This window comes from Schistocerca cancellata, chromosome 10 (genome assembly GCF_023864275.1).
Source record: "Schistocerca cancellata isolate TAMUIC-IGC-003103 chromosome 10, iqSchCanc2.1, whole genome shotgun sequence".
NCBI lineage: Eukaryota > Metazoa > Arthropoda > Insecta > Orthoptera > Acrididae > Schistocerca > Schistocerca cancellata.
Genome location: NC_064635.1, coordinates 76,794,917 through 76,818,515, shown reverse-complemented (window position 1 = coordinate 76,818,515; position 23,599 = coordinate 76,794,917). Strand labels below are relative to the sequence as shown.

The following is a 23,599-nucleotide window of genomic DNA, read 5'->3' as shown; positions in this document are numbered from 1 at the left end:
TTCTGGTATTTCAAGCCTTGTTTGTTGATTTAATGTCTCGTGTGTTGTTTGTAGCCGGCTGCTGACCCACGTCCACCTCATCTCTGAGCCGATTATAGACAGAGGGCCGGTACAATACGGTTCTCCGGCCCCAGCAAAACGACGTGTGGTGCAGCAGCAGCAGCCACAGACGCGTGATGTGCGTCCGCGTCTGCTGCTGCATACGCCTGAGGTGCATCCACGTCTGCTGCTGCGTACGCCTAAGGTGCGGCCGCCTCTGCTGCAGACACCTGAGGTGCGGTCGACATCTGAGGCCGAGGCGCCTCTACTGCAGATACCTGAGCCGCGGCGGCCTCTGCTGCAGACACCTGAGATGCGGCCGCCTCTGTTGCAAACACCTGATGCACGGCGGCCTCTGCTGCAGACACCTGATGTGCGGGAGCCTCTGCTGCAGACACCTGATGTGCGGGAGCCTCTGCTGCAGACACCTGATGTGCGGGAGCCTCTGCTGCAGGCGCCTGATGCGCGGCCGCCTCTGCTGGAGACGCCTGAGGTGCGGGAACCTCTGCTGCAGACACCTGAGGTGCGGGAGCCTCTGCTGCAGACACCTGAAGCACGGCTGCCTCTTCTGCAGACACCTGATGTGCGGCCCCCTCTGCTGCAGAAGCGGGATTCGCGACCGCCTCTGCTGCAGGCACCTGATTCGCGGCCGCCTCTGCTGCAGGCACCTGATTCGCGGCCGCCTCTGCTGCAGGCGCCTGATTCGCGGCCACCTCTGCTGGAGACGCCTGATGCGCGGCCGCATCTGCTGGAGACGCCTGATGCGCGGCCGCATCTGCTGGAGACGCCTGATGCGCGGCCGCATCTGCTGGAGACGCCTGATGCGCGGCCGCATCTGCTGGAGACGCCTGATGCGCGGCCGCATCTGCTGGAGACGCCTGATGCGCGGCCGCATCTGCTGGAGACACCTGATGCGCGGCCGCATCTGCTGGAGACGCCTGATGCGCGGCCGCATCTGCTGCAGACGCCTGATGCGCGGCCGCCTCTGCTGCAGTCGCCTGACGCGCGGCCGCCTCTGCTGCAGTCGCCTGACGCGCGGCCGCCTCTGCTGCAGTCGCCTGACGCGCGGCCGCCTCTGCTGCAGTCGCCTGACGCGCGGCCGCCTCTGCTGCAGTCGCCTGACGCGCGGCCGCCTCTGCTGCAGGCGCCTGACGCGCGGCCGCATCTGCTGGAGACTCCTGAGGCGCGGCCGCATCTGCTGGAGGCGCCTGACGCGCGGCCGCATCTGCTGGAGGCGCCTGACGCGCGGCCGCATCTGCTGGAGGCGCCTGACGCGCGGCCGCCTCTGCTGCAGGCGCCTGACGCGCGGCCGCCTCTGCTGCAGGCGCCTGACGCGCGGCCGCCTCTGCTGCAGGCGCCTGACGCGCGGCCGCCTCTGCTGCAGGCGCCTGACGCGCGGCCGCCTCTGCTGCAGGCGCCTGACGCGCGGCCGCCTCTGCTGCAGGCGCCTGACGCGCGGCCGCCTCTGCTGGAGACGCCTGACGCGCGGCCGCATCTGCTGGAGACGCCTGACGCGCGGCCGCATCTGCTTGAGACGCCTGACGCGCGGCCGCATCTGCTGGAGACGCCTGACGCGCGGCCGCATCTGCTTGAGACGCCTGACGCGCGGCCGCATCTGCTTGAGACGCCTGACGCGCGGCCGCATCTGCTTGAGACGCCTGACGCGCGGCCGCATCTGCTGGAGACGCCTGACGCGCGGCCGCATCTGCTGGAGACGCCTGACGCGCGGCCGCATCTGCTGGAGACGCCTGACGCGCGGACGCCTCTGCTGGAGACGCCTGACGCGCGGCCGCCTCTGCTGCAGACGCCTAATGCGAGGTCACGTCTGCTGCAAACACCTGAGGTTCGTTCACCTCTCTTGCGAACGCCTGATGCGCGGCCGGCTCTGCAGCAGACATTTAAGGCGCGGCCGTCTCTGCTGCGGACGCAGCTGCTGGTGCAGCAGAGCCAACATCCGTCTATGACACAGGGCCCTGTGGTAACTGTAGCTACGCCACAAGTGATGAGCGCAGTCACAGAGGCAGGTAAGTGAATTCTTCATGATGAGAGTGTTGTGAGAAACAATAGCTCTTATCACAGTTGTTGCTTTGTTGCTTCTTATTTATTTCTTTTTAGGCTAGTGAAGTTTGCTATTTCTGGTAACAGAAAATCGACTTCTACATCTCTACCCAACAAAACCACCTTACAGTGTGTGGCAGGGGGTACTTTTTGCACTGTTACTTTCCCCTTTTTGTATTCCAGTCATCGATGGTTTGCGGATAAGCCTCTGTGTGAGCTCCAATCTCTCTAATTTTATTGTTGTGGTCTTTTTTTGAGATGCATGTAGGAGGAAGTGACATACGGTTGACCTTTCTAGGGACGTAAGCTCCCAGACTTTTAAAAGTGAACCACACCTTGATGTAGAATGCCTCCCTTCGTTGTCTGCCATTGGAGCTGGCTGTGAGTGTCCGTGATCCTATCGTGCTTACTAAATGAATCCTTAACGAAATGTGCTGCTCTTCTTTGGATCTTCTCAGTTTCATCTGTCAGTTTTATCTGGTACAGATCTCAAACTATGAGTAGTATTCCAGTATTGGTAGAACTAGGGTTCTGAAAGCTGCCACCTTTGTGGGAGGGCTACAATGTCTTTGAGGTTCTTCCAACAATACTGTCCCACATCTGCTTAATTGCGATTAGTTCCACTTCTCACTCCGTACACATTCTCCTAGATATTTTACAGATGTGACTGCTTCCAGTGATTGCTCTGCGGTTGTACGATTGTACAATAAAGGGCCGACCGCCAATCAGCACACTGAGCGTCGATCTCTGCTGCCCTCCCGAATTTTCCTACAATTTTCTAGCTTTGCTATTTCTCTGTATACGACAGCATCATCAACAAAAGTTCTAACCGAACTTTTGACATTATCTGCTAGGTCGTTTATAGATTTTTATTGTGTAAGCTTCTGGTCTATTTTGGATCCCTCATAAGTCTCTTATATCTTTTGCTACCCCAGTCATTCAGATGACTATCTGATGCTCTAAACCAGAGGTTCCCAACAAAATTTTCTCGAGGACCCCCTCATCGAGCATGATTGGTACCGTGTCGTATCACAGTATCGAGTACCTAAAAAAGCCAAATTAAGAGTCTTTTTATACGTTTTCTATTTTTGGTACTTAGAAAAAACGTTGACATATTCATTATTGAAGAAACATTGAGCTTAAAACTTTTTCAATTTAGCCATCATTGTTATTGTAAAATTTTTGATTATTGCTCAAAATCTTTGTCTTCAGATCTGGGTGTTTAGTATAACAAACTCCATAAAAAAATAAAAATTGAGTATGAACTGAAAATGACAGAAAAAATTAAAACTGAGTGTATTGGTGTTTCAAGTGTACTACACTTGAGGTTGCTTTGAGTAGAAATGTGTGAAAAATAAGAAAACACTAATTTCATTCAAGGTATTATTTATTTGAAAAAATACATTTACAACAGAGTACTCCATCAGTATACAGTTAGTTTTAATTTTCAGTTCTTAATGAGATGAGTTCAGTCTGACCTTTGAGTCCATTATTTCTGAAATAGTAGGTTCCAATCTTGAAACTTTCACTCTGTCCATTATTTCTGAAATATTAGGTTCCAAATTTGAAACTTTCACTCTGAAATCCGACCGCATGTTGAGCCAATTCCTATATTTGTTTTTCATGGAACACATGGAAGAAAATGCTTGCTCACACCGATATGTGGTTGCAAATGGAAGGACCTTTTCCTTGCCTGATGTCCAAGTTTCTTGTAGTCCTTGCGTGCTGATGCCCAGAAGTCTGTAATTTTATCACCGATGAAAATGTTTATCATCGTACCACAGCTGGACAGATCCACAAGTTGATCTTGCTCTTCTTCAGTAAGGCCTTGGATTTTGTCTATTTCGAATCCCTCTGTTGTCAGGGTCAGGTTCAGGGAAATACTCTCTAAAAGTTGTGGCTAGGCTGCATAGATACTCGGCTACATTGATCTTGATCTGGTCAGGCAAACTCTCCTCTTATGACTCCAAGAATTGTTTTAAAGTAGAAAAGTTAGTTAGTGACTCATTTTCTATCCTGGATGCCCAGATCTGACACTTTTTGACCATGGAACTAATTTTATCCTCAACTTTCAACATGTCTACATTTTTTCCTTGTAAACTCAAGTTTAACACATTCAATTGTTCAAACACATCAGCTAAGTACGCAACTGAGCAAAGCCAAGAGAAGTTAGTGAGAAGATCCACGTACTTTGTGTCAAGAAGGAAGACACTAACCTTGTCTCTAAGTTCAGAAAATCTTGACTAGATCCTACCTCAAGAAAGCCATCTTACTTCCGTATGAATAAGAAGTTGCTCACGCTCACTGCCGATCTCTTTACACAACAAAGACAATAATCTGTATTGCAGATGTCGAGTTTTAATGTAGTTGATGATTTGAACTTCTTTGTTAAGTATTTTTTGCAAAGGTTCAGGCAATCTTTTGGCTACTAAGGCTTCACGATGGATACTACAGTGAGTCCATTTCACCTCAGGGGCTACTGCTTTAAACAAGCTAGAAGTCCTGTTTTTTTTTGCCAGCCATTGAATTTGCTCTATCCGTCGACATCCTTGCACATTTTTTCCAGGTGACATCGTGTTCATTGAGATAATTATTTAGTGCAGTAAAAATATCGTCTGCTGTTGTATGCAGTTGTTCGCATGAAAAAAGAAAATCTTTGAGCACTTGGTCCTCCCATAAGAATCGTGCGAAAACCAACATAGCTTTTTTTGAAATGTCTGTGCTTCCATCCAATTGTAGAGCATACATGTCACTCGTGCAAAGTCTAGCCAGCAATGTTTCTTCGATGCTAACTGCCATATCAGTAATTTGTCTCTGAACAGTATTATTTGAGAGCGGGACAGTCCCTATTACCTAAGCAGCTGCATCACCTAACATTCTCTTGCAAAGTATTATTACTGACGGCAGTATAAGTTCCCCAGCAATTCTGTAGTTTTTCCCACATTTAGCAACAAGCTGAGCCACCTCGTAAGGCGCAAGGGCTGCATTTTCATTTACATTTGCACCACAGTGTTTGGTAATTGTTTTATGAGATGTTTTCAACTCTCCTAATTTATTTTTGAAAAAATCTAATGATTTACTTTTGTACTCTGAGTGCTCTGTTTCAAGATGGCGCTGGAGTTTTGCTAGTTTCATACATTCTTTCGAAAGGCTTTCATAGTAAATTATATATTGAGGTTTAGGCTGTTGCTCAGGTCTGGTGAACATAAAACCGATTTCCAGGTAATCAAAGTTATATTTTTTAATTTTTCCAGTAAGCTTAACACTGATCTTGGAAGGGTTAGGTTCAAGGGACGCCGACGATTTAGGTTCAGTGGACACTGACAACTTCGGTTCGAGAGTCACTGACTTACTTGCTTGAAAATCAGATGCATTATCTTCTTCTTAACCTGTAGGCCTTTCTCATTTTAACGAACCACTTGTTAACCAATAGTCCATTTTTAACTACGTGAACTTTAGCTTCCGCGAAAAACAATGCTTTACAAACACTACTGTTTTAATACAGAATATTGAATATGTAAACAACATGGTGTGTGAAAGCACTGGCAATAAATTAACAATGGTCGATTGTCGTCTGAAATGCGAGTTTCTGTGTAAAGTGACTGTCAGTTGTCAGCTGCAAAGAGGCAGCGCACGCAGTCTAACGGCATACAGCAGAACTATTTGCCTCTACCTAATTCTAGTTTTGCGCTAGAGTGTGCTAGTGTCAGTTGGCTCTAGGAAGGCACTAGATGCAGAAGTTAGCGTTAGCTAAAGCTCTGCTCATTCAGGAAGTGGCCAAAACAAAAAATCTGTTATCATATGAAATATATTTAATATATTTTTTATTCTAATAGCATCTTGCAGACCCCTCTGGCATAGCTCGTGGACCCCTGGGGGTCCATGGACCACCTGTTGGGAACCACTGCTCTAAAACATTTCTAAATTAGTCTAATTAATAGTGTCAAGTTTATTTTTCATATAATTCACATTTTTTATTCTCAAAACATGGTGATGAGCTTTGAAGTAGTAACTTAGGTATTACATTACAGGTTGGCAGCTCACATAGCCTGTAAGTAGCCTAACAAAAATTAACATGTCTCCATTCACAACTAAACAGATGGTTGATTAATGTACTTTAGACTGTAATAATCATTATAGCTAAAAATTTTGTAATAATCACTATAGCTAAACATTTTGATTAGGAAAGTGACTGTACGAACATCCTGACTACCTAGATGAAGAAAGTGAATAACATATTGTACTAGCAATGCTACCTTCGTCAGTGGTTCTCCTTCTTTTTGGTTCTGATCATCATTTCACTGTTCCGTATACAAAACTTCACCCTGTATCCTTGCACTATTCATTGCCATATGTTCAACTGCTCCCATGCTTCCTCCTCTTATTTCCCCAAATCATAAAATTGTGTACAACACCATTCCCTTCATCTTTCATTCCCCAGTTACTTGTATCACTCTGGCCATTACCTCTCCCATCACCCCGGCGAAGAGAGATGGCAAGAGTGCACTGCCCTGACCCGAGCCATTATTCTGTTGCAGCCAATCTGATCTCTCTACTCCCCCTTTCATACAGCTCACAGATCCATTGTTCATTCCTCTTATCGTCCATATAGTCTGCTTTCCTACACCTCCAGGAACTTCCGTACCTTGTTTTTACATATACTCTCACATGATTTTTTTGTTTCCAGGAAGGTCATCAGTGAATCTATTTCAACATTCATAGAGGTACTCCTTGACTGTCTCTCAGTGAAAATTAGATTTACTGTGGGGCATCCTATTTTGAACCCACTTTGTTCTTCTCGCAGCCTTCCTTCTATTTTTATCCAAGTGTATGTTTCTAAAACTGTCTTAACATACAATTTAATAAGGTATCACGCATGGTACCTATGTTGATACGGGAAGATACATATAATCTTAACAACAGTATTGTTCTAAACGTTTTATGTAATCCTGCTATTGACAGAAACTTAACTCAAATTCACTTTTCATGAAAAAGAGCAAAAAAATTTCTCTCAGAGGTGAAGCATAGGAACATTTGACATGCATTGCATCGGACAATTGTTAGGCCTCTACAACCTTCTAAAGTGCATTTTGACCTCTGTTTTCATTGTTCATCAACTGAGGGGCATCTGTTTAGCATTTACACTCTGACTTCTACAGATGATAAAGCCTCTGTTTTGCTGGTGGACCACCACCACCACCACCACCACCACCACCATCGAAGCTCGAGACTGAGCTTTGCTCATTTTCTGGCACCCTGTAGAAAATAAGAAGCTAGAAGGCTGGGTGTTGCATGATGTCTTTCCTCATAAATTTATTACATTGCATTGCTGGCCTATAATGTAACCACACTGCTGCAACAGCAAAATGTGTGGTGGATCATGTATACTGTCCACTTGTTTTGTTCTACCTCTCATTTGATATTTTGCCCAGTCCTGGAGAGCCACACCATGGATATATGTATTATATTCTGTAATTGCATTTGGTTTTTGAATCTGTACAAAAGCCTCATCTTTCTTTGATCATCATTGAATGTGGGCAGTGGGATGAACACCAGAAGTGGAAGATGCCTTATTTGCTGGTGGACTGTCAGGGCTAGACCTGGAAATAAAAGTAAAATATAATAATGTTTTGCCAGCTATATCTTAAATATGATGCACAAACTTGCCTCCAGCAACTGCTTACTCTGTCTAGTGTCTCCATTTTGCACCTCTATGTCTGATCTCACTCATAAGTACCCTATCGTTCTCCTAATTGGATAATACAGCGTCAGCCACTGGCATTTTTGGTCTGAGAGCTGTATCGGCCATATCTTCTTCGTCGGGTAACTCGAGTTCAGAAATGTTTGGGCTCTCCACTTCCAATAGTTCCATTATTTCACCATAAGTTGGATCTACAGCTAAAACTGGAGTTGCTGTGTTCATACTCTTTTTGCTATTGAAATAAAATAAATGTCTAATATATTTCCGTGTTATGAACCAACAAAAGAACATTTAGCTAAAAGCAAAAAACAAACAGACACGCTACTATAATCAACTACACAATGACAGTACATTTCAGTAATTGAGGACTGAGGTATCAGGGTTGGTACCTCCAAGTAAGTAGAACATTTTGATCGTTAAGAGTAGTTACTGGGTAACGATATTTATTTACATAATGAATGAAATACTTTTAGATATAAATAGACTCCTAAATGTGTGAGATTCCAAAAGAATGTGGATATTTAAATTTTTGCATCATGACGTGTTGCACTCTTTCATAATATTCATTTTCCAACTGCTGCTACCCTCCATTGAAGGCACAGAGAAGTTCCAACAAGTGACAAAACAGAAAACTCCAAGTGTATGCCAGCAGGCACCGTTGCTCCAGCAGTTGGAAAGTGAGTAAAAATTTGTGGACCAGAAGGATTGTGTATGATGTCTACAGATGCTAGAGGCTAGTCCATTCTTCCATCCACTTTCTCTCCTCAGCCACCAGACTTTTTGCCTCTTTCTGCCTTGCCTATCACTCTTCTCGTGTCTCTGCTGTCCTACTCTTGAAGCACACACTAGACACTCTACTATTCTTCTGCCGTATAGTTTTTGTTCCTCCATCCACTGTGGTGGTTCCTTCCATCTTTCTCTGTCGCTTGGCCTCCCACATACTGTTTCCGCCACGCTTAGTAATGTTCTCTTAAATCTATCCCATTCCTCTTCCACCATTTTTTGGTTCGTCCATAGGAAGATTTTCCATCGCTTTTCTGAAGTACTTTACATCGTTCTCTTCTCAGTTGCTGTCTGAGGCCTCCGATGTTATTACCTCAATACCTGTGATGTTCGTATTCATTGCACTGTTGTAGAGGATATAGTCAACTACTGACTTTCCCATTATTGTATTATGTAATTTTTTGTCACTTCTGTTTCTCGAACCAGGTGTTCCCGTCCAATAGGCCATTCCTTTGGCAGAAACCCAAGTTTTTCACCTTCCTCATTTTGACTGCCACAATTCTATGATCTGAACACACTTTCATGTCCTTGTCTTTCTCTTTCAACTTGTGCATTTAAATCCCCAATAACTATCACACTCTTTCATCACATCTGTTTGTGCTTTCCCTTCCACTTCTTTTAACCCATCACTCACTACTACTCCCATTCCATTTCTCCTTCCATCGTCATTTACTCCCCAGTTTAATTGATAGCCTTACCTCAATTCCCTCCCTGCCCCTCCTTTCCATCTTGTATCTGTGAACCACAACAAATCCAGATTTCTTCCTTATTTCCAACTTTTCCTGGTAGTATTCATGTAATTGTCTTAATTATGTGACCTTGGTAATCAGCATATAAATTTAGATATTGTGTGACAACCATTGGCATTGTGCTTTGCATCCAACTTTGTGTGTTACCACTATCACATAATTAGATGATTATATTAATAGTAACTGCAATACCTGTGTTGCCCAGGTCAGTATATATCACACAGTTGATGGCATGAGGACTGTTCCCCCTATCATTCCATTAAATTTACAATATGGTATACTAAATTAATTAATAAGCAATGCTATAAAATATAACTATTTAAGTAAACAGATCAGATATCAGATAGTGTTCACCTTCCCAAAATATCAGCAGATACCGTAGTGCAACGTGTTCCAGCAATATATTGCAGTTCATTGCTTCGGGTCGAATAATGTTATCATGATGGCTATATTTGTTATCTACTACTACCACTACTACTACTACTACTACTACTACTACTACTGTATTTACTCGAATCTAAGCCGCACTCGAATCTAAGCCGCACCTGAAAAATGAGACTCAAAATCAAGGAAATAAATTTTCCCGAATCTAAGCCGCACCTGAAATTTGAGACTCGAAATTCAAGGGGAGAGAGAAGTTATAGGCCGCATCTCCAAATCGAAACAAAGCTGGTCCATTGTAACATGAGACACAATTTAGGTCGAATGAATGACGATACAGCTACAGTAGTTTGGTTCGAGTCGTAAGCTTAGCAGTTAAGCTTCACCAGGTAGCCATTGCTATGCGTCAAGCGCTCCGTCTGTATTTATACGGGTACCCTTTCTTTTCCACGTGCCTCGTCTTGTTTGAATTGATTGCTTATTTTTTCTTTGATCTGATAAGCGCAGTTTTCTTTGTTATAGGTGTTTACATCACTCTAAGCTGAAAATGCATTACTGTACTGTGTCATGCATTGTTTGTCGCATTCTGATAGTGCGTGTTTACGGCCTGTCACCGCTCGCGGCAGGGCTTGCTTTAGTGCGCGCTACCGCGGCTTACAATAAAAAAAAAAGAGAGGAATCGTCTCATTAGCGAAACAATGGCAAGAAACTGCTATTTGCTGTTACTTACACTGCTGCTTTCTTTGATAATGATCAACAAGAACCAAATAATAGACTGCGTATGATAGAAGATGTTCTGAACGAGAATTTAGCGAAAATTTTTCTCCGTTTGAAAATCTTTGCATGCGCCTCTTTAGTACATTACATTCTATACAGAAATTAGAGTCATCGTAGATTTAAAAATCTAGTCAATTGTCGTGCTTCATTTTTGACTGTATCACTATTAAGCATAAGAATAATACGAATATAAACATGACATGATATGTATATTCCTCCGCGTTTGCTGTTGTCTCACTCTAGTTTCGTAGTTTATTAGGCAGACAGGACTTAAATGAGATAGCAGCCAACATGAAACAATACATGGCAAAATGTTTATATTCGTATTATTCTTATGGTGACGAGAATACTGCATGTGATTCACAATTTGTAAAAGTTCCTATTAGCAACCAACTCGTCTCACAGATAGGAAAAAAGTTCAGAACGTAGAGTTGGCCATATTGACAAACATCCCAAACAGTCTTGCCAGTCGGATTTTCGTAGTACATTGAAATGCTGCTACATTCGAAGATGAACAATACGGAATTTGTATTTACTTCGTTGGATAATGTATGAAAATGCAGTGGTCGAAACTCGGGGCGGAGAAAAAAGCTCGTCTTCCACCTTTTTTTTTAAATTTATTTCCTGACGCAGAGGTTTTGGCGCCAGTATTTATCTTTATGCCTACAAAGCATGCCTGTGTAGCGCTACATATATTCGACGGCAGAAGTAAGTTGTGGCGGCACCCACCAACATTTTTCGGAACTTCCGCTTGCTTTGCACTCGATTCTAAGCCGCAAGCGGTTTTTTGGATTACAAAAACCGGAAAAAAAAGTGCGGCTTAGATTCGAGTAAATGCGGTACTACTGCTGCTGCTGCTGCTGCTGCTGCTGCTGCAACTTTATTGACCTGAAGCACAATAATCCTTAGTTCATGCTCATCAGTTGGTCTTTTGTTGGCCCAAATGATGATCTTATAGTTGTTTGTGGTTATGAAATATGCATTGTAACTCCAGAACAGTTTCTCATTGGAGACTCTGAATGTGAGTACAACACTTACCTATGTTGAGTTTTTGATCACCAACAAAATGTATTTGTACGAATTTCAGTGTTTCATTTAGTATGGTCATTATAGAGCATATTCAGTGATAAATTTGCTGTTGGACTTTAAAACTAGTGTGCAATTTTCTCCATTGTATATTTATGTAGCCCTGAACAATTCCATCTGAAGGGAATAATTATATTGATGTATATGTTGTAGAAAATATTTTGATTCTGGAACTGTTCTGATCATATAAACAAATAGTTCTGATGGTGGCACTTGTGGTGTTGGTAATTTATCTGTACCACTCATACAGCATACGCATAAATTTTTTTGCACAGTAGTACTTGCATGTCTTGTCCATCTTTCCAATAATGATATTTGGATGTTCGTTGTATTTTTTCATGGAATCATAATAGAATGCCTCAAGTTCTAAATTGCAGTTTCTATGTACTGTAACTCCTAGCTGTTCACGTAGTGTGTGCATTAGTTCTCTATTTTGTTTATTTCACGTTTCATTGTTTCAAACTGAATTTATTCTAATTCTTGTCCCTCTGTTGATGTTTACTTTTTGTTCCCTTATTTATTGCACTCCTTTTTAGAATTTTTCTAGAAACTCTCTCGCTCTCATATTTCTTTTTCTTTTTCTTTGTATTCAGTTTACCATTTGAATATTCAATTTTTTTTAACTTGCTTTACCATTGGAGCATTCACTTTTTACTTTCTGGTATTTTTCTCTTTGATCCTCTCTTGAATGTTGTCAAAATTTGACTGACAAAAACAAGCTGAACTGCAACTTATATTGACAATCAAAATTTGATATATTCAATTTTGATATTCTACAGCATCAGATATATTTGGTTTCAGATATTGAAGAAATTTCATGAGAATTTAACCTTACACATCTTCGATATTGGAAATCTAAATTTTTTAAAATGTTTTAGAATTTTCTGTGAGAGTAAATTTTGTAATGTGCTAGAAAATTCTAAAACAATTTTTGAGATGCAATTCATAAATACAATGTGTGAGAAAATTATTTTTGCCACACACAAGCAATCACCCAGTGTGACCAAACTCCCTTACCAACACCAGGAGACAGAGGGCTATCTACCATCACCACTGCGAGTGAGAGGCTGTAGGTGGAGGAAAGTTGTCTCTTCATGTACACCCACACTTGCCTCTTACCCATATTTTAGTGGAGAAACTCAATATTGCCCAGGTATTTATTTATAGCTATATGTCCGTGCCCCTACTATGCAGAAACTGACCTTGTGTTTAATGTTGTGATGTCATCTCTCCTGAGCTATGTGCAGTACAACGATATAATTTTGTATGTACAGTCCTCAGTGTATGGGAGAGGACAGACACTAACAACAAAGGACCTTACGAAGAACAACAAGATAGAAACAACAGAGTCACAAGAACCTAACTAATCAACCACGTCCACTCGTACATGGAACAAGAACGTAAATATGCTATCTGAGGTGAGCTATCGATAGATGCACGCCAAGGTTAGACTGACTGGCAGAGCAAGAGGCAGGTACTTAAAGACATGATCGAGGACGCCGCTATTGGCCACTGGGACCATGTGTTCCACCGTGGCACTTTCACATTAAATATGGGCCAGGAGGCATGCGCCGCCACAGCTTACAGTGCAATGGTGCAGAGGCTTCTAGGGGTCTTCGACATCCGTGACGTCTGGTGTGAATTCAAAAACTGCAGCGTGCAGTACCAGAGAACGTATTTTCATACAACCATCCATTTACATAATAAGTATTGGTATTGATTATTAGCAAACATCATTGGGGTTGTTCCGTTTATTTTGAGTGCCCTAAATAACTTTTTATCGGGAAGCAAAACAGAAAATATATTGAGCAATGTTGTTTAAGTACAGGATGGTCTTTGAGCAACTGCCTTTCTTGACAAAATAATTTAATTAAATAGATAAAAAATCTACTCACCAAGTGCCAGCACAACACACACATAAAAGAAGGTTGTAATTAGGGAAGCTTTCGGAACCAGTGGCTCCTTCTTCAGGCAGAAGAGTTGAAGGGGAAGGAAGAGGCATGAAGGAAAAAGACTAGGACTAAAGAGATGTAAAAAAGTGGTAGATTTCGCTACCGAGGGTCAGGGGTGACTTACCACGCAGAATGAGAAGGAAAGACTGATTTTTGGGGACTGCATTGGACAAGATTTGAAAGCCTGAGCAATTAAAGGTGGAAGACAGGGTAATATGCAAGACAAATATTACCGCTTAAACATCATGCACGAGTTAATGAGAGTGAAAAGCTAAGTGCATTGTATGTATCAAGAGGTGGGAGGGGGCTATGAAAAATAGACGGGTAAGACAATGAAGGATGTAGAACACTAAAATGGAGTGAAGGAAAGAGTAGTTACTGTGAAGAAATGCAAGAAATTAATGTAAATTAAGGCCAGGTGGGTGGTGAGAACCATGGATATGTTGTAGCACTAGTCCCCACCTGTGGAGTTCTGAGAAACTGCTGTCTGGGGGAAGAATCCAGATGGTACGTGTGGTGAAACAGGCACCAAGTTCAGGATTGTTACGTTGTAGAGCACGCTTTCCAACAGGATACACCCTCTGCCTATGCCCCCATCCTATTTGATAATTTGGTGGGAGTCATGCCAAAGCCCAAACAGTTTTTACATAACAGCTAGTATATGACACGTGTCGTTTATTAGGTGGTTCTCTCTTTGATAGTTTATATTTTGCCAGTTACAGGGCTGCTACAGACGGTGGTAGGAGGGTGTGTAGGGCAAGGCCTGCAGTGGGATGATCACAGGGGTAGGAGACATAAGGTAGGGAGATGGGAGCCAAAGAAGCCTAGGGTCTAACAAGGATATTGTGGAGATTGGGAGGGTGATGAAAAGTTATTCTAGGTGTGGCGGGCAAAATTTCAGACAGACTGGATCTCATTTCAGGGATTGATTTTAGGAAGTAATGGCCTGTCGAAGTAGCTGATTAATACATTCCAGACCGGATAATACTGAGTCACCAGTGGTGTGCACTGTAGTTGTTTTTTTTTCCGGATTCTATAGATTGCCCACTCATTACCTCTTATTAACCATTGTCTGTAAAGTACTGTTGATTTCTCCAAAAAACAACATTGTTCCACCTTTTAACATCAGCATGACTACCATCAAATTATCAATTAGGATGAATGGGCATAGGCAGAGGGTGTGTACTGGCAACACCTATATCCTGTTGGAGAGCATGTTCTACAATGTGACAATTGTGACCTCTGTGCCTGTCTTTCAGCTCCAAGGAAATTATAATTTTTGTCACCAAATGTGTTTTGTTTTCTTGAAATAAAATAACACCAGTATTCTCAATGAAACACACATACCATTTGGTTTACTTTCTCCATCTAAATAGTGTTAATTACAAAAGATGTTGATGTTAGTACTTAAGATTTTTGCTTACATGTTTAGAAATACAGAAGTCCCTACGTTTTTTTTGTCAACTTATGTCTTTTCTCATCCTTTAGAGCTCAAAATTTTCAGGGAAAAATGCTAAAACTTATCTGGATATCAGGGAAATATCAGGGCAATTCACTTGGGGGAACTTGTGGTAGCCCTGAACTTGTTCATTTGCTGAACTTGACAGCGAATAAAAAGAAACAGAAGGAAAATGCACACTGGTCATTCAGTCAACCATCTTCAGTGGAAGGCTTGTGTGAGTATGACGATTGCATTGGTTTCGTTTGACACTTGCCATTTCTTGAAGTGACACTTTGTGTACAGTTGCTCTGTCCGAGTAGTATTATGCCTACTTTTGACCCCAATAAAAGGAAAATGATGATGAAGATGCATTTTTTATTTGAGGATATTGTGAATGAGAAAACATTATTGAAATAACTAGTCTGCTAACTTATGTTCTCCATAGATGAGTAACATTTCTACCTTCAGTTCGACAGTGTACTTTGTACTTGCACAAATCTTCCGCTGAAGATGATTTGGAGAGTGAACGGTGTGCATTTTTGCTGTGCTTCCATTCGTTTGCTGTCAACTCCAGCAAGTGGGAACATCATGTTACTTTGGGTACCGTGACGTCAACTGCCCAGACAGCAGAGTTTAAATTATTTTTTTATGTTATTTTTACAAATCTGTCTTTCATATGTGTTAATCCAAGGTAACCTCTATTATTAATGAGTGTACATCGCTGATCTTTTCTTTTGTCATCAGCATTAGTTTGTTTTTAACATGGATAAGGGAGTATCTATATCCTGGTTAGCATTTCTTGAAGTTAGATTAATATTGAGCTGTTCAGCTCTCACTATTCTAATACTAAAAGTAATAGAGTAAAGCAGTGCAGATTAACCACTGACTTGTGGAATCAATGTTATGTGATTGTAATATGGCATACGAGTCATTTACATGTGAATAAAAACAAAGGTAAATCTATTTGTGAATCCGTTGGTAGTCATTGAACCATCAATTGATTATTATTACTGCACTGTAGTTGACTGGAGTGAGAAGTTGCACAGGGTGGAGTGAGTGAAAGAATGTGGAGGGAAGATATGAGGGAAGGATGGCTGACAATTGGATGGAATATGGGGTGGGGGAAAGGGGGGGGGGGGTGGGAGGGAGAGAGAGAGAGAGAGAGAGAGAGAGAGAGAGAGTGCATGGCCACTCTGGCACATGTCTCACATGTCTGCATGGAGGAGTGAAATGGGATGGGGAAGTCGAACAGAGAAAGAGAGTGTGAAGAGGAGCATGTGAGTGCAGAATGAGTGAAATGGGGGTTGGGTGGGCAGGTGCTGAAGTGTTTCATGGTGGCTTGGGTTGCGCGTTGGTTTGTTATACTTGACCACACCTAAACAAGTTACCACCCGAACATACAATGAATGTTGTTTACTGAATATTGGATCACTCTTAAGTATTATTATTCAGGGTCCAGCTAGTCTGTGCCCTGAATCTGTGTGCCTTCTTCCTCCAGGTTGTCTCAGACATCACCTCCTTACAGGCTGCAGATAAAGGTGCTGAAAATTGACTTTTCGTTTTCATTCACTCCACCACATAAATTAGGAGTGAGATGCAATTCACCTTCTTATATTATCTTCAAAATTACAAATCAGTAGATGAAAAATGAGTACAGCTACTGTCTCGTATGCTACCTCTGTGTATTATGTACATAAAATAACTGATATTCAACTTGATAATTAACAATTACAATATGCTTATTATCTTTGACATTTTGCATTCTTAGATTTCATGGAGCTCTTTCTTCCACACTGCCCGCTCGAAGGAACTCCTGTCTCCACCTCAGCAGATCTGACTGCTACCCACTTCTGTACAGTCACTGAATCGTTAGCTCTGGAAACAGCACCTATGATTTAAAACACCTTCCAGCGGTGGGGTGTTCACCATTTATCCACTACGCTGTCACGTACATCTTTTCTTTGACATACGTAGTTAAGGATGTGATACCCCTCATTCAAGGGATGGGATGTATCACTACATATCCCTCCACTAAGAGAAAAGATGTCATGACCGCACATTCAACTTTAATTATTTTACAAGTGTTACATAAATACACACATTAGCTTCATATTACTTTCAGTTTTTCTTGAAGTTTATCATTGCAGTGAGTATTTCTACATCTACATCTACATATATACTCCACTAGCCACCAAGCGGTGTGTGGCAGAGGGCACAATTCACGCCAAAGTCATATTTCCCCCCCCCTCTGTCCGACTTGCGGATCGCACGAGGGAAAAACGACTGTCTGAATGCCTCAGTACGAGCTCTAATTTCCCTCATCTTTGAATGGTGATCGTTTCGCGATTTGAAAGTTGGTGATAATAATATATGCTCTACATCCTCAGTGAAGATCGGATTTCAGAATTTAGTGAGCAGCCCCTTCCGTTTAGCGCGCCATCTATCTGCAAGAGTGTCCCACTTCAAACTTTCTTTTAGATTTATCTAAAAACAAAGATGATGTGACTTACCAAACGAAAGTGCTGGCAGGTCGATAGACACACAAACAAACACAAACATACACACAAAATTCAAGCTGAATGACTCCTCACCCTCTCCCTTAAAACCCACATCCTTTCGTCTTTCCCTCTCCTTCCCTCTTTCCTGATGAAGCAACCGTTTGTTGCGAAAGCTTGAATTTTGTGTGTATGTTTGTGTGTCTATCGATCTGCCAGTACTTTCCTTCGGTAAGTCACATCATCTTTGTTTTTAAGATATATTTTTCCCACGTGGAATGTTTCCCGCTATTATATTTCTATTAGATTTGTAACACTCTCGCGATGGCTAAATGTACCAATCATGAATCTTGCCGCTCTTCTCTGGACTTTTTCAATCTCTTGAATCAGACCCAACTGGTTAGGATCCCATATAGACGAACAATACTGTAAGACTGGATGAACTAACATATTGTAAGCTATTTCCTTTGTTGAAGGATTTCATCACTTCAGGATTCTACCAATAAACAACAATCTACAGTTTGCCTTACCGTTACTTGTGCAGTCTGATCATTCCATTTGAGATCATTTCGAATAGTCACACCCAGATACTTGACGGATACTACCGCTTTAAAAGACTTGGCATTTATTTTGTACTTGTACATTAATGGGGATTTTTGCCTTGTTATACGCAGTTGGCTACACTTACTAATATTGAGAGATAACTGCCAGTCATTACACCACACATTAATTTTCTGCAAATCCTCATTGATTTGTTCACAACTTTCATGTGATACTACTTTCTGTAGACTACAGCATCATCAGCAAACAGTCTAATGCCGCTGTCAGTACCATCAACCAGATCGTTTATGTAAATTGTAAAAAGCAGTTGACCTATTACACTGCCCTGGGGCACACGTGAAGTTACTCTTGTTTCTGTTGAAGTCACCCAGTTCAGGATGACACACTGTTAGCTGTCTGTTAGAAAACTTTCTATCCAACTGCATATGTCATAGGATAGACCATAAGTGCGCACTTTTTGGAGCAAGCGACAGTGCGGAACTGAGTCGAACGCCTTTCGAAAGTCTAGAAATATGCCATTAACCTGGGAGCCGGTATCTAGAGCTTGTTCTACATCATGCACAAATAGGGCTAGCTGTGCCTCGCATGACCGCTGTTTCCTAAAACTGTGCTGGTTTCTGCAGATGGGCTTCTCAGAGTCAAGAAAGGTCATTATGTCTGAACACAAAATATGTTCCATGATTCTACTACAAATTGATGTCAGTGAAATTGGCCGGTAATTTTGTGCATCCAATTATCTACCCTTGTTATAGATTACTATGACCAGGGCCTTCTTCCAGTCACATGGAACGTCCCCCTGTTCCAATGATCTCTGATAGATGATGGATAAGAATGGTGCTATACTTGTAGGATAGTCAACATATAGTCTTATGGGGATACCGTCTGGGCCAGATGCCTTCCTGGCATCTAAGGGTCTTAACTGTTTTACAATCCCAGATACACTAAGCACTATATCAGCCATCCTTGCGTTTGTTTGATAATTGAAAGGGGGAATGGTGCTGCAGTCCTCTACTGTAAACGAGTTTTTGAAAGGTAGGTTTAGAATTTCGGCCTTCTGTTTATCATCATCGGTTACATTACCCATACTGTCAGCAAGAGAAGGTATTGAATTGTTTGTAGCGTTCATAGACTTTACGTACGACCAAAACTTTTTGGGGTTATTTTTAGAATCTACAGATAAAATATTTCTTTCAAATTCGTTTAAAAAAATCTCTCATTGTCCTTCTGACAGCTGCTTTCATTTCGCATAATTTCTGTTTGTCAGCAGGGCAGTGACTACGTTTAAAATGACTGTGTATAATTCTCTGCTTTCTCAGCATTTTCCTAATATGTTTGTTGTACCAAGGTGGATACTTTCTCTCCCCTATATTTTTGCTAGGCGCATACTTCTCTAGCACATGGTGGACAATACCCTTAAATTCCGAACAAAGATGCTCAGTATCTTGCGTCCCGTAATGAATGCTTGGAGCTCAACTGACATAGAAGCCACAACAACATTATGGTCACTAATACCTTCTTCTAGATTAACTTCCTCAAAGAGATCAGGTCGGTTTGTCGCCAAGATATCTAATACATTCCCATCTCGAGTTGGTTTTCTAACCAATTACTCAAGGTTGTATGTTGAGAGCGCTCCTAGAATAACTTCACACGAATCTTTGCTTCTGCCCCCTGTGATAAATTAATAATTTTCCCAGTCAATGGATACCAGATTAAAGTCTCCACCTATAACTAATGGATAATTTGGATATTTATTTCCTGTGTACTCAAGACTTTCCCTGAAACGTTCTGCGATGTTTGTTGCGGACTCTGGTCGTCTATAAAAACATCCTAATACAATGCTCAATCCTTGTCTGATTGACAACTTTATCCAGACTATTTCACAGTCCGACCCATTATCGATCTCAACTGTGTTTAAACAGCTTTTAACTGCAATGAGCACACCACCTCCCATAGCATCAGTCCTATCCTTCCTAAACATTGTCCAATCTGAGTTCAAAATTTCACTGCTTTTTATGTTTGGTTTCAACCAGCTTTCGGTACCTAATACAATATTGGCATTGCTACTGTTTGTTTCAGAGAGTAACTCGGGGATCTTGCTACAGACACTTCGACAATTTACTAACACGAGATTAAGCTTATTTAAATCCTTTGGAATGACCTGTTTCGGCGAAATAACAATTTTTACAGTTGGCACACCCACATCAGTTACATGAACTGGTAATTTTTCAGGCCAACGGTTTGTTTCCCATGGGGAGGAACCTAATCTAAAAAAAAACCATGGGCACGCCACAAGTTCTGTGGTACCCATGTAGCTGCTTTCTTAGTGTTTTGTTTTTCGATTGACGCATATTTCATTATACCTTATCACAAAAATCTATTTCTTTCTCGGGGAAGGTAAATATCTGTACTTCTAGGATCAAACGTCAGAGCACTCTGGGATTACATTGTGTCCTCAGAAACAGGCAAATTACTTGACTTCAATAATTTTATTTAATCAATCTGGAGGAAAAGCTCCCTTATCCAGGGTCTCTACCCTTGAGCAAGTAATAATACTCGTAAACACTTCTCAGCATTGCCCTTCCAGGGATTAAGCACTCTTTCCTATAACTTCGTACCCTCGCTAATGTGATGTACCTCATTTCCCATAAAGTTGTCGGGGTCCTTCCTTTCTCGGGTCCACCTGAACCTGTTATAAGTTCCCTTCTCTGGGGCAGCTCACCCATAAACTCCTACAAAGTGGCTGAGGTCATCCCTTCCCTGGGTCGAACCAAAACTGGTATAAGTTCCTTACCCATAAACTCCCATTAAGTGCATCATGTAGCTTCTTTACTATTATTTTGCGTACCCCAGTACTTCTCCCTTCTGTTTCTCTTTTTCCTGTCTCTACATCCCCCACCAGGAAACCCTACAGACTCCTGATTTTCCCTGTACAGTTCTCCTACCTGGCTGTTCTTCCTATCACTATTCTCTTCCACATGTTAGCTTGTCACTCTTATCTTTGGATTGTTCTGACACCTGGCCCCTTTATTCCTCTGTTCCTATAATGTTTCCCACATCTGCTTGAGATTGTGTGCATGATTGTACCCTTTTTGCATGTGTGTGTGGCTTGTAATGCCTGCAAATCCCACACCTCCCCTATAAAATGAACGCATACCCATCCACAATCATGAAATATAAAAGTTAAAAAAATTATCCAATTCATATTATTCAGAGTAAAAACCAGTGCTTGACTGGGCTTCTAGTCAGATGCTCTGTTGTTTAAATTTCTTTACCGTCTGTACATTGTATAGTCCTTTTTCTTTTCACATAGTTGACTCTACTAGAAATAATGCCTGTGGGTGAGAAACTCACTCAGCTCTGTAGGGTCCAGCATACTTACGAAAAAATTCACTGGTCTCATCCTTAATATTTGAGCTCACATGATGATCAGTAGTTAACATTAGGCCTCCAATATTAAACTGTGGTACTTGCGCTTTCTCATTGTGTTGTTGGACTCGTAGATCTGCACTGTGTGTTAGGCTTTTTGTTCCTTGCTGTTCTATTTCTTCTTTTTGGCAAGGTTTTTTGTTTTGGCCAACTAAATAATTTCAACAAAGGTTCTCCAATAAACCGTTTCTCCATTATTTATATAGGTGATAGGTCTGTAGTTAGGTGTTGCAGTTCGTTAATAATCATTTAATCATTTGAAACTGGAATCAATTGTGCGCAACCTGTACATCGCTTTGATCGACTGGTTCTATGAAGTTGAGCAATTTCCTTCATTATTCGTTCACAAGGGCTGCTTTGCGGATGTTATTTTGAAATATCATTGTGTTTAACATTTTACCATCCTAAAAATTCTTTAATGGCTTGGCTGGTAAACTGTGGTCCATTGTCTGTCAATACCCTACGATCATTGAAATGTTCCTTTAAACACCTAATTACTGTTTCAGTGTTAACTTGTATGGTTGGATAGAGCATAAAGTACTTTGACCAACACTCTACTATACAAATATGATATTCACTCCTCCCCTCTTGGTGGGTAGTTGACAAAAGAAGTCCGCTGCTATAAGGCCATGCAATCCCTTGGATATTATCAGGTACAGCTTATACGAGGTGCATTCAAGTTCTGAGGCCTCCGATTTTTTTTTTCTGGACTGGAAAGAGATAGAAACATGCACATTGTTTTAAAATGAGGCTACGTTCATTGTCAATACGTCCCAGAGATGGCAGCACCGTATGGCAGATGGAATTTTACCACCAGCGGCGAGAATGAGAACTGTTTTAAATACTTAAAATGGCGACGTTTTCCTTACTTGAACAGCGTGCAATCATTCATTTTCTGAATTTGCGTGGTGTGAAACCAATTGAAATTCACCGACAGTTGAAGGAGACGTGGTGATGGAGTTATGGATGTGTCGAAAGTGCGTTCGTGGGTGTGACAGTTTAATGAAGGCAGAACATCGTGTGACAACAAACCGAAACAACCTCGGGCTCGCGCAAGCCGGTCTGATGACATGATCGAGAAAGTGGAGAGAATTGTTTTGGGGGATCGCCGAATGACTCTTGAACAGATGGCCTCCAGAGTTGGCATTTCTGTGGGTTCTGTGCACACAATCCTGCATGACGACCTGAAAATGCGAAAAGTGTCATCCAGGTGGGTGCCACGAATGCTGACGGACGACCACATGGCTGCCCGTGTGCCATGTTGCCAAGCAATGTTGACGCTCCTTTCTTTTCGTCGGTTGTGACAATGGATGAGACGTGGACGTCATTTTTCAATCCAGAAACAAAGCGCCAGTCAGCTCAGTGGAAGCACACAGATTCACCGCCACCAAAAAAATTTCGGGTAACCCCCAGTGCTGAAAAAATGATGGTGTCCATGTTCTGGGACAGCGAGGGTGTAATCCTTACCCATTGTGTTCCAAAGGGCACTACGGTAACAGGTGCATCCTACGAAAATGTTTTGAAGAACAAATTCCTTCCTGCACTGCAACAAAAATGTCCAGGAAGGGCTGCGCGTGTGCTGTTTCACCAAGACAACGCACCCGCACATCGAGGTAATGTTACGCAACAGTTTCTTCATGATAACAACTTTGAAGTGATTCCTCATGCTCCCTACTCACCTGCCCTGGCTCCTAGTGACTTTTGGCTTTTTCCAACAATGAAAGACACTCCCCGTGGCTGCACATTCACCAGCCGTGCTGCTATTGCCTCAGCAATTTTCCAGTGGTCAAAACAGACTCCTAAAGAAGCCATGCCATGGAATCATGGCATCAGCGTTGTGAAAAATGTGTATGTCTGCAGGGCGATTACATCGAGAAGTAACGCCAGTTTCATCGGGGATTTCAGGTGAGTAGTTAATTAGAAAACAATCGGAGGCCTTAGAACTTGAATGCACTTCGTACAACACTACTTGATTATTGTCTTTCATCCTTTGATCTACTACGTAAGATCTTATTATTGATAATACTTTTTGACCTAAGTTTTTAAAGTAGTAAATTTTAATCGTGTGTTTTATACATCTGCATACTCCAAAATGTCCATACCCTCTGTGAATAAAATTAATTAACTTGAACTTCACTGTTTGTGGTATA

General features: G+C 42.0%; 1 protein-coding gene across 1 annotated transcript in view; it reads left to right on the top strand.

Moving 5' to 3' along the window:
- LOC126106137 (uncharacterized) overlaps positions 1-23,599 on the top strand; it is a 134,734-nt gene that overhangs the window by 36,044 nt on the left and 75,091 nt on the right. Inside the window, exon 3 of the mRNA XM_049912380.1 lies at positions 55-2,063. Within this exon, the coding sequence (XP_049768337.1) occupies positions 55-2,063 (2,009 nt within the window). The remainder of the gene's footprint in view (positions 1-54; positions 2,064-23,599) is intronic.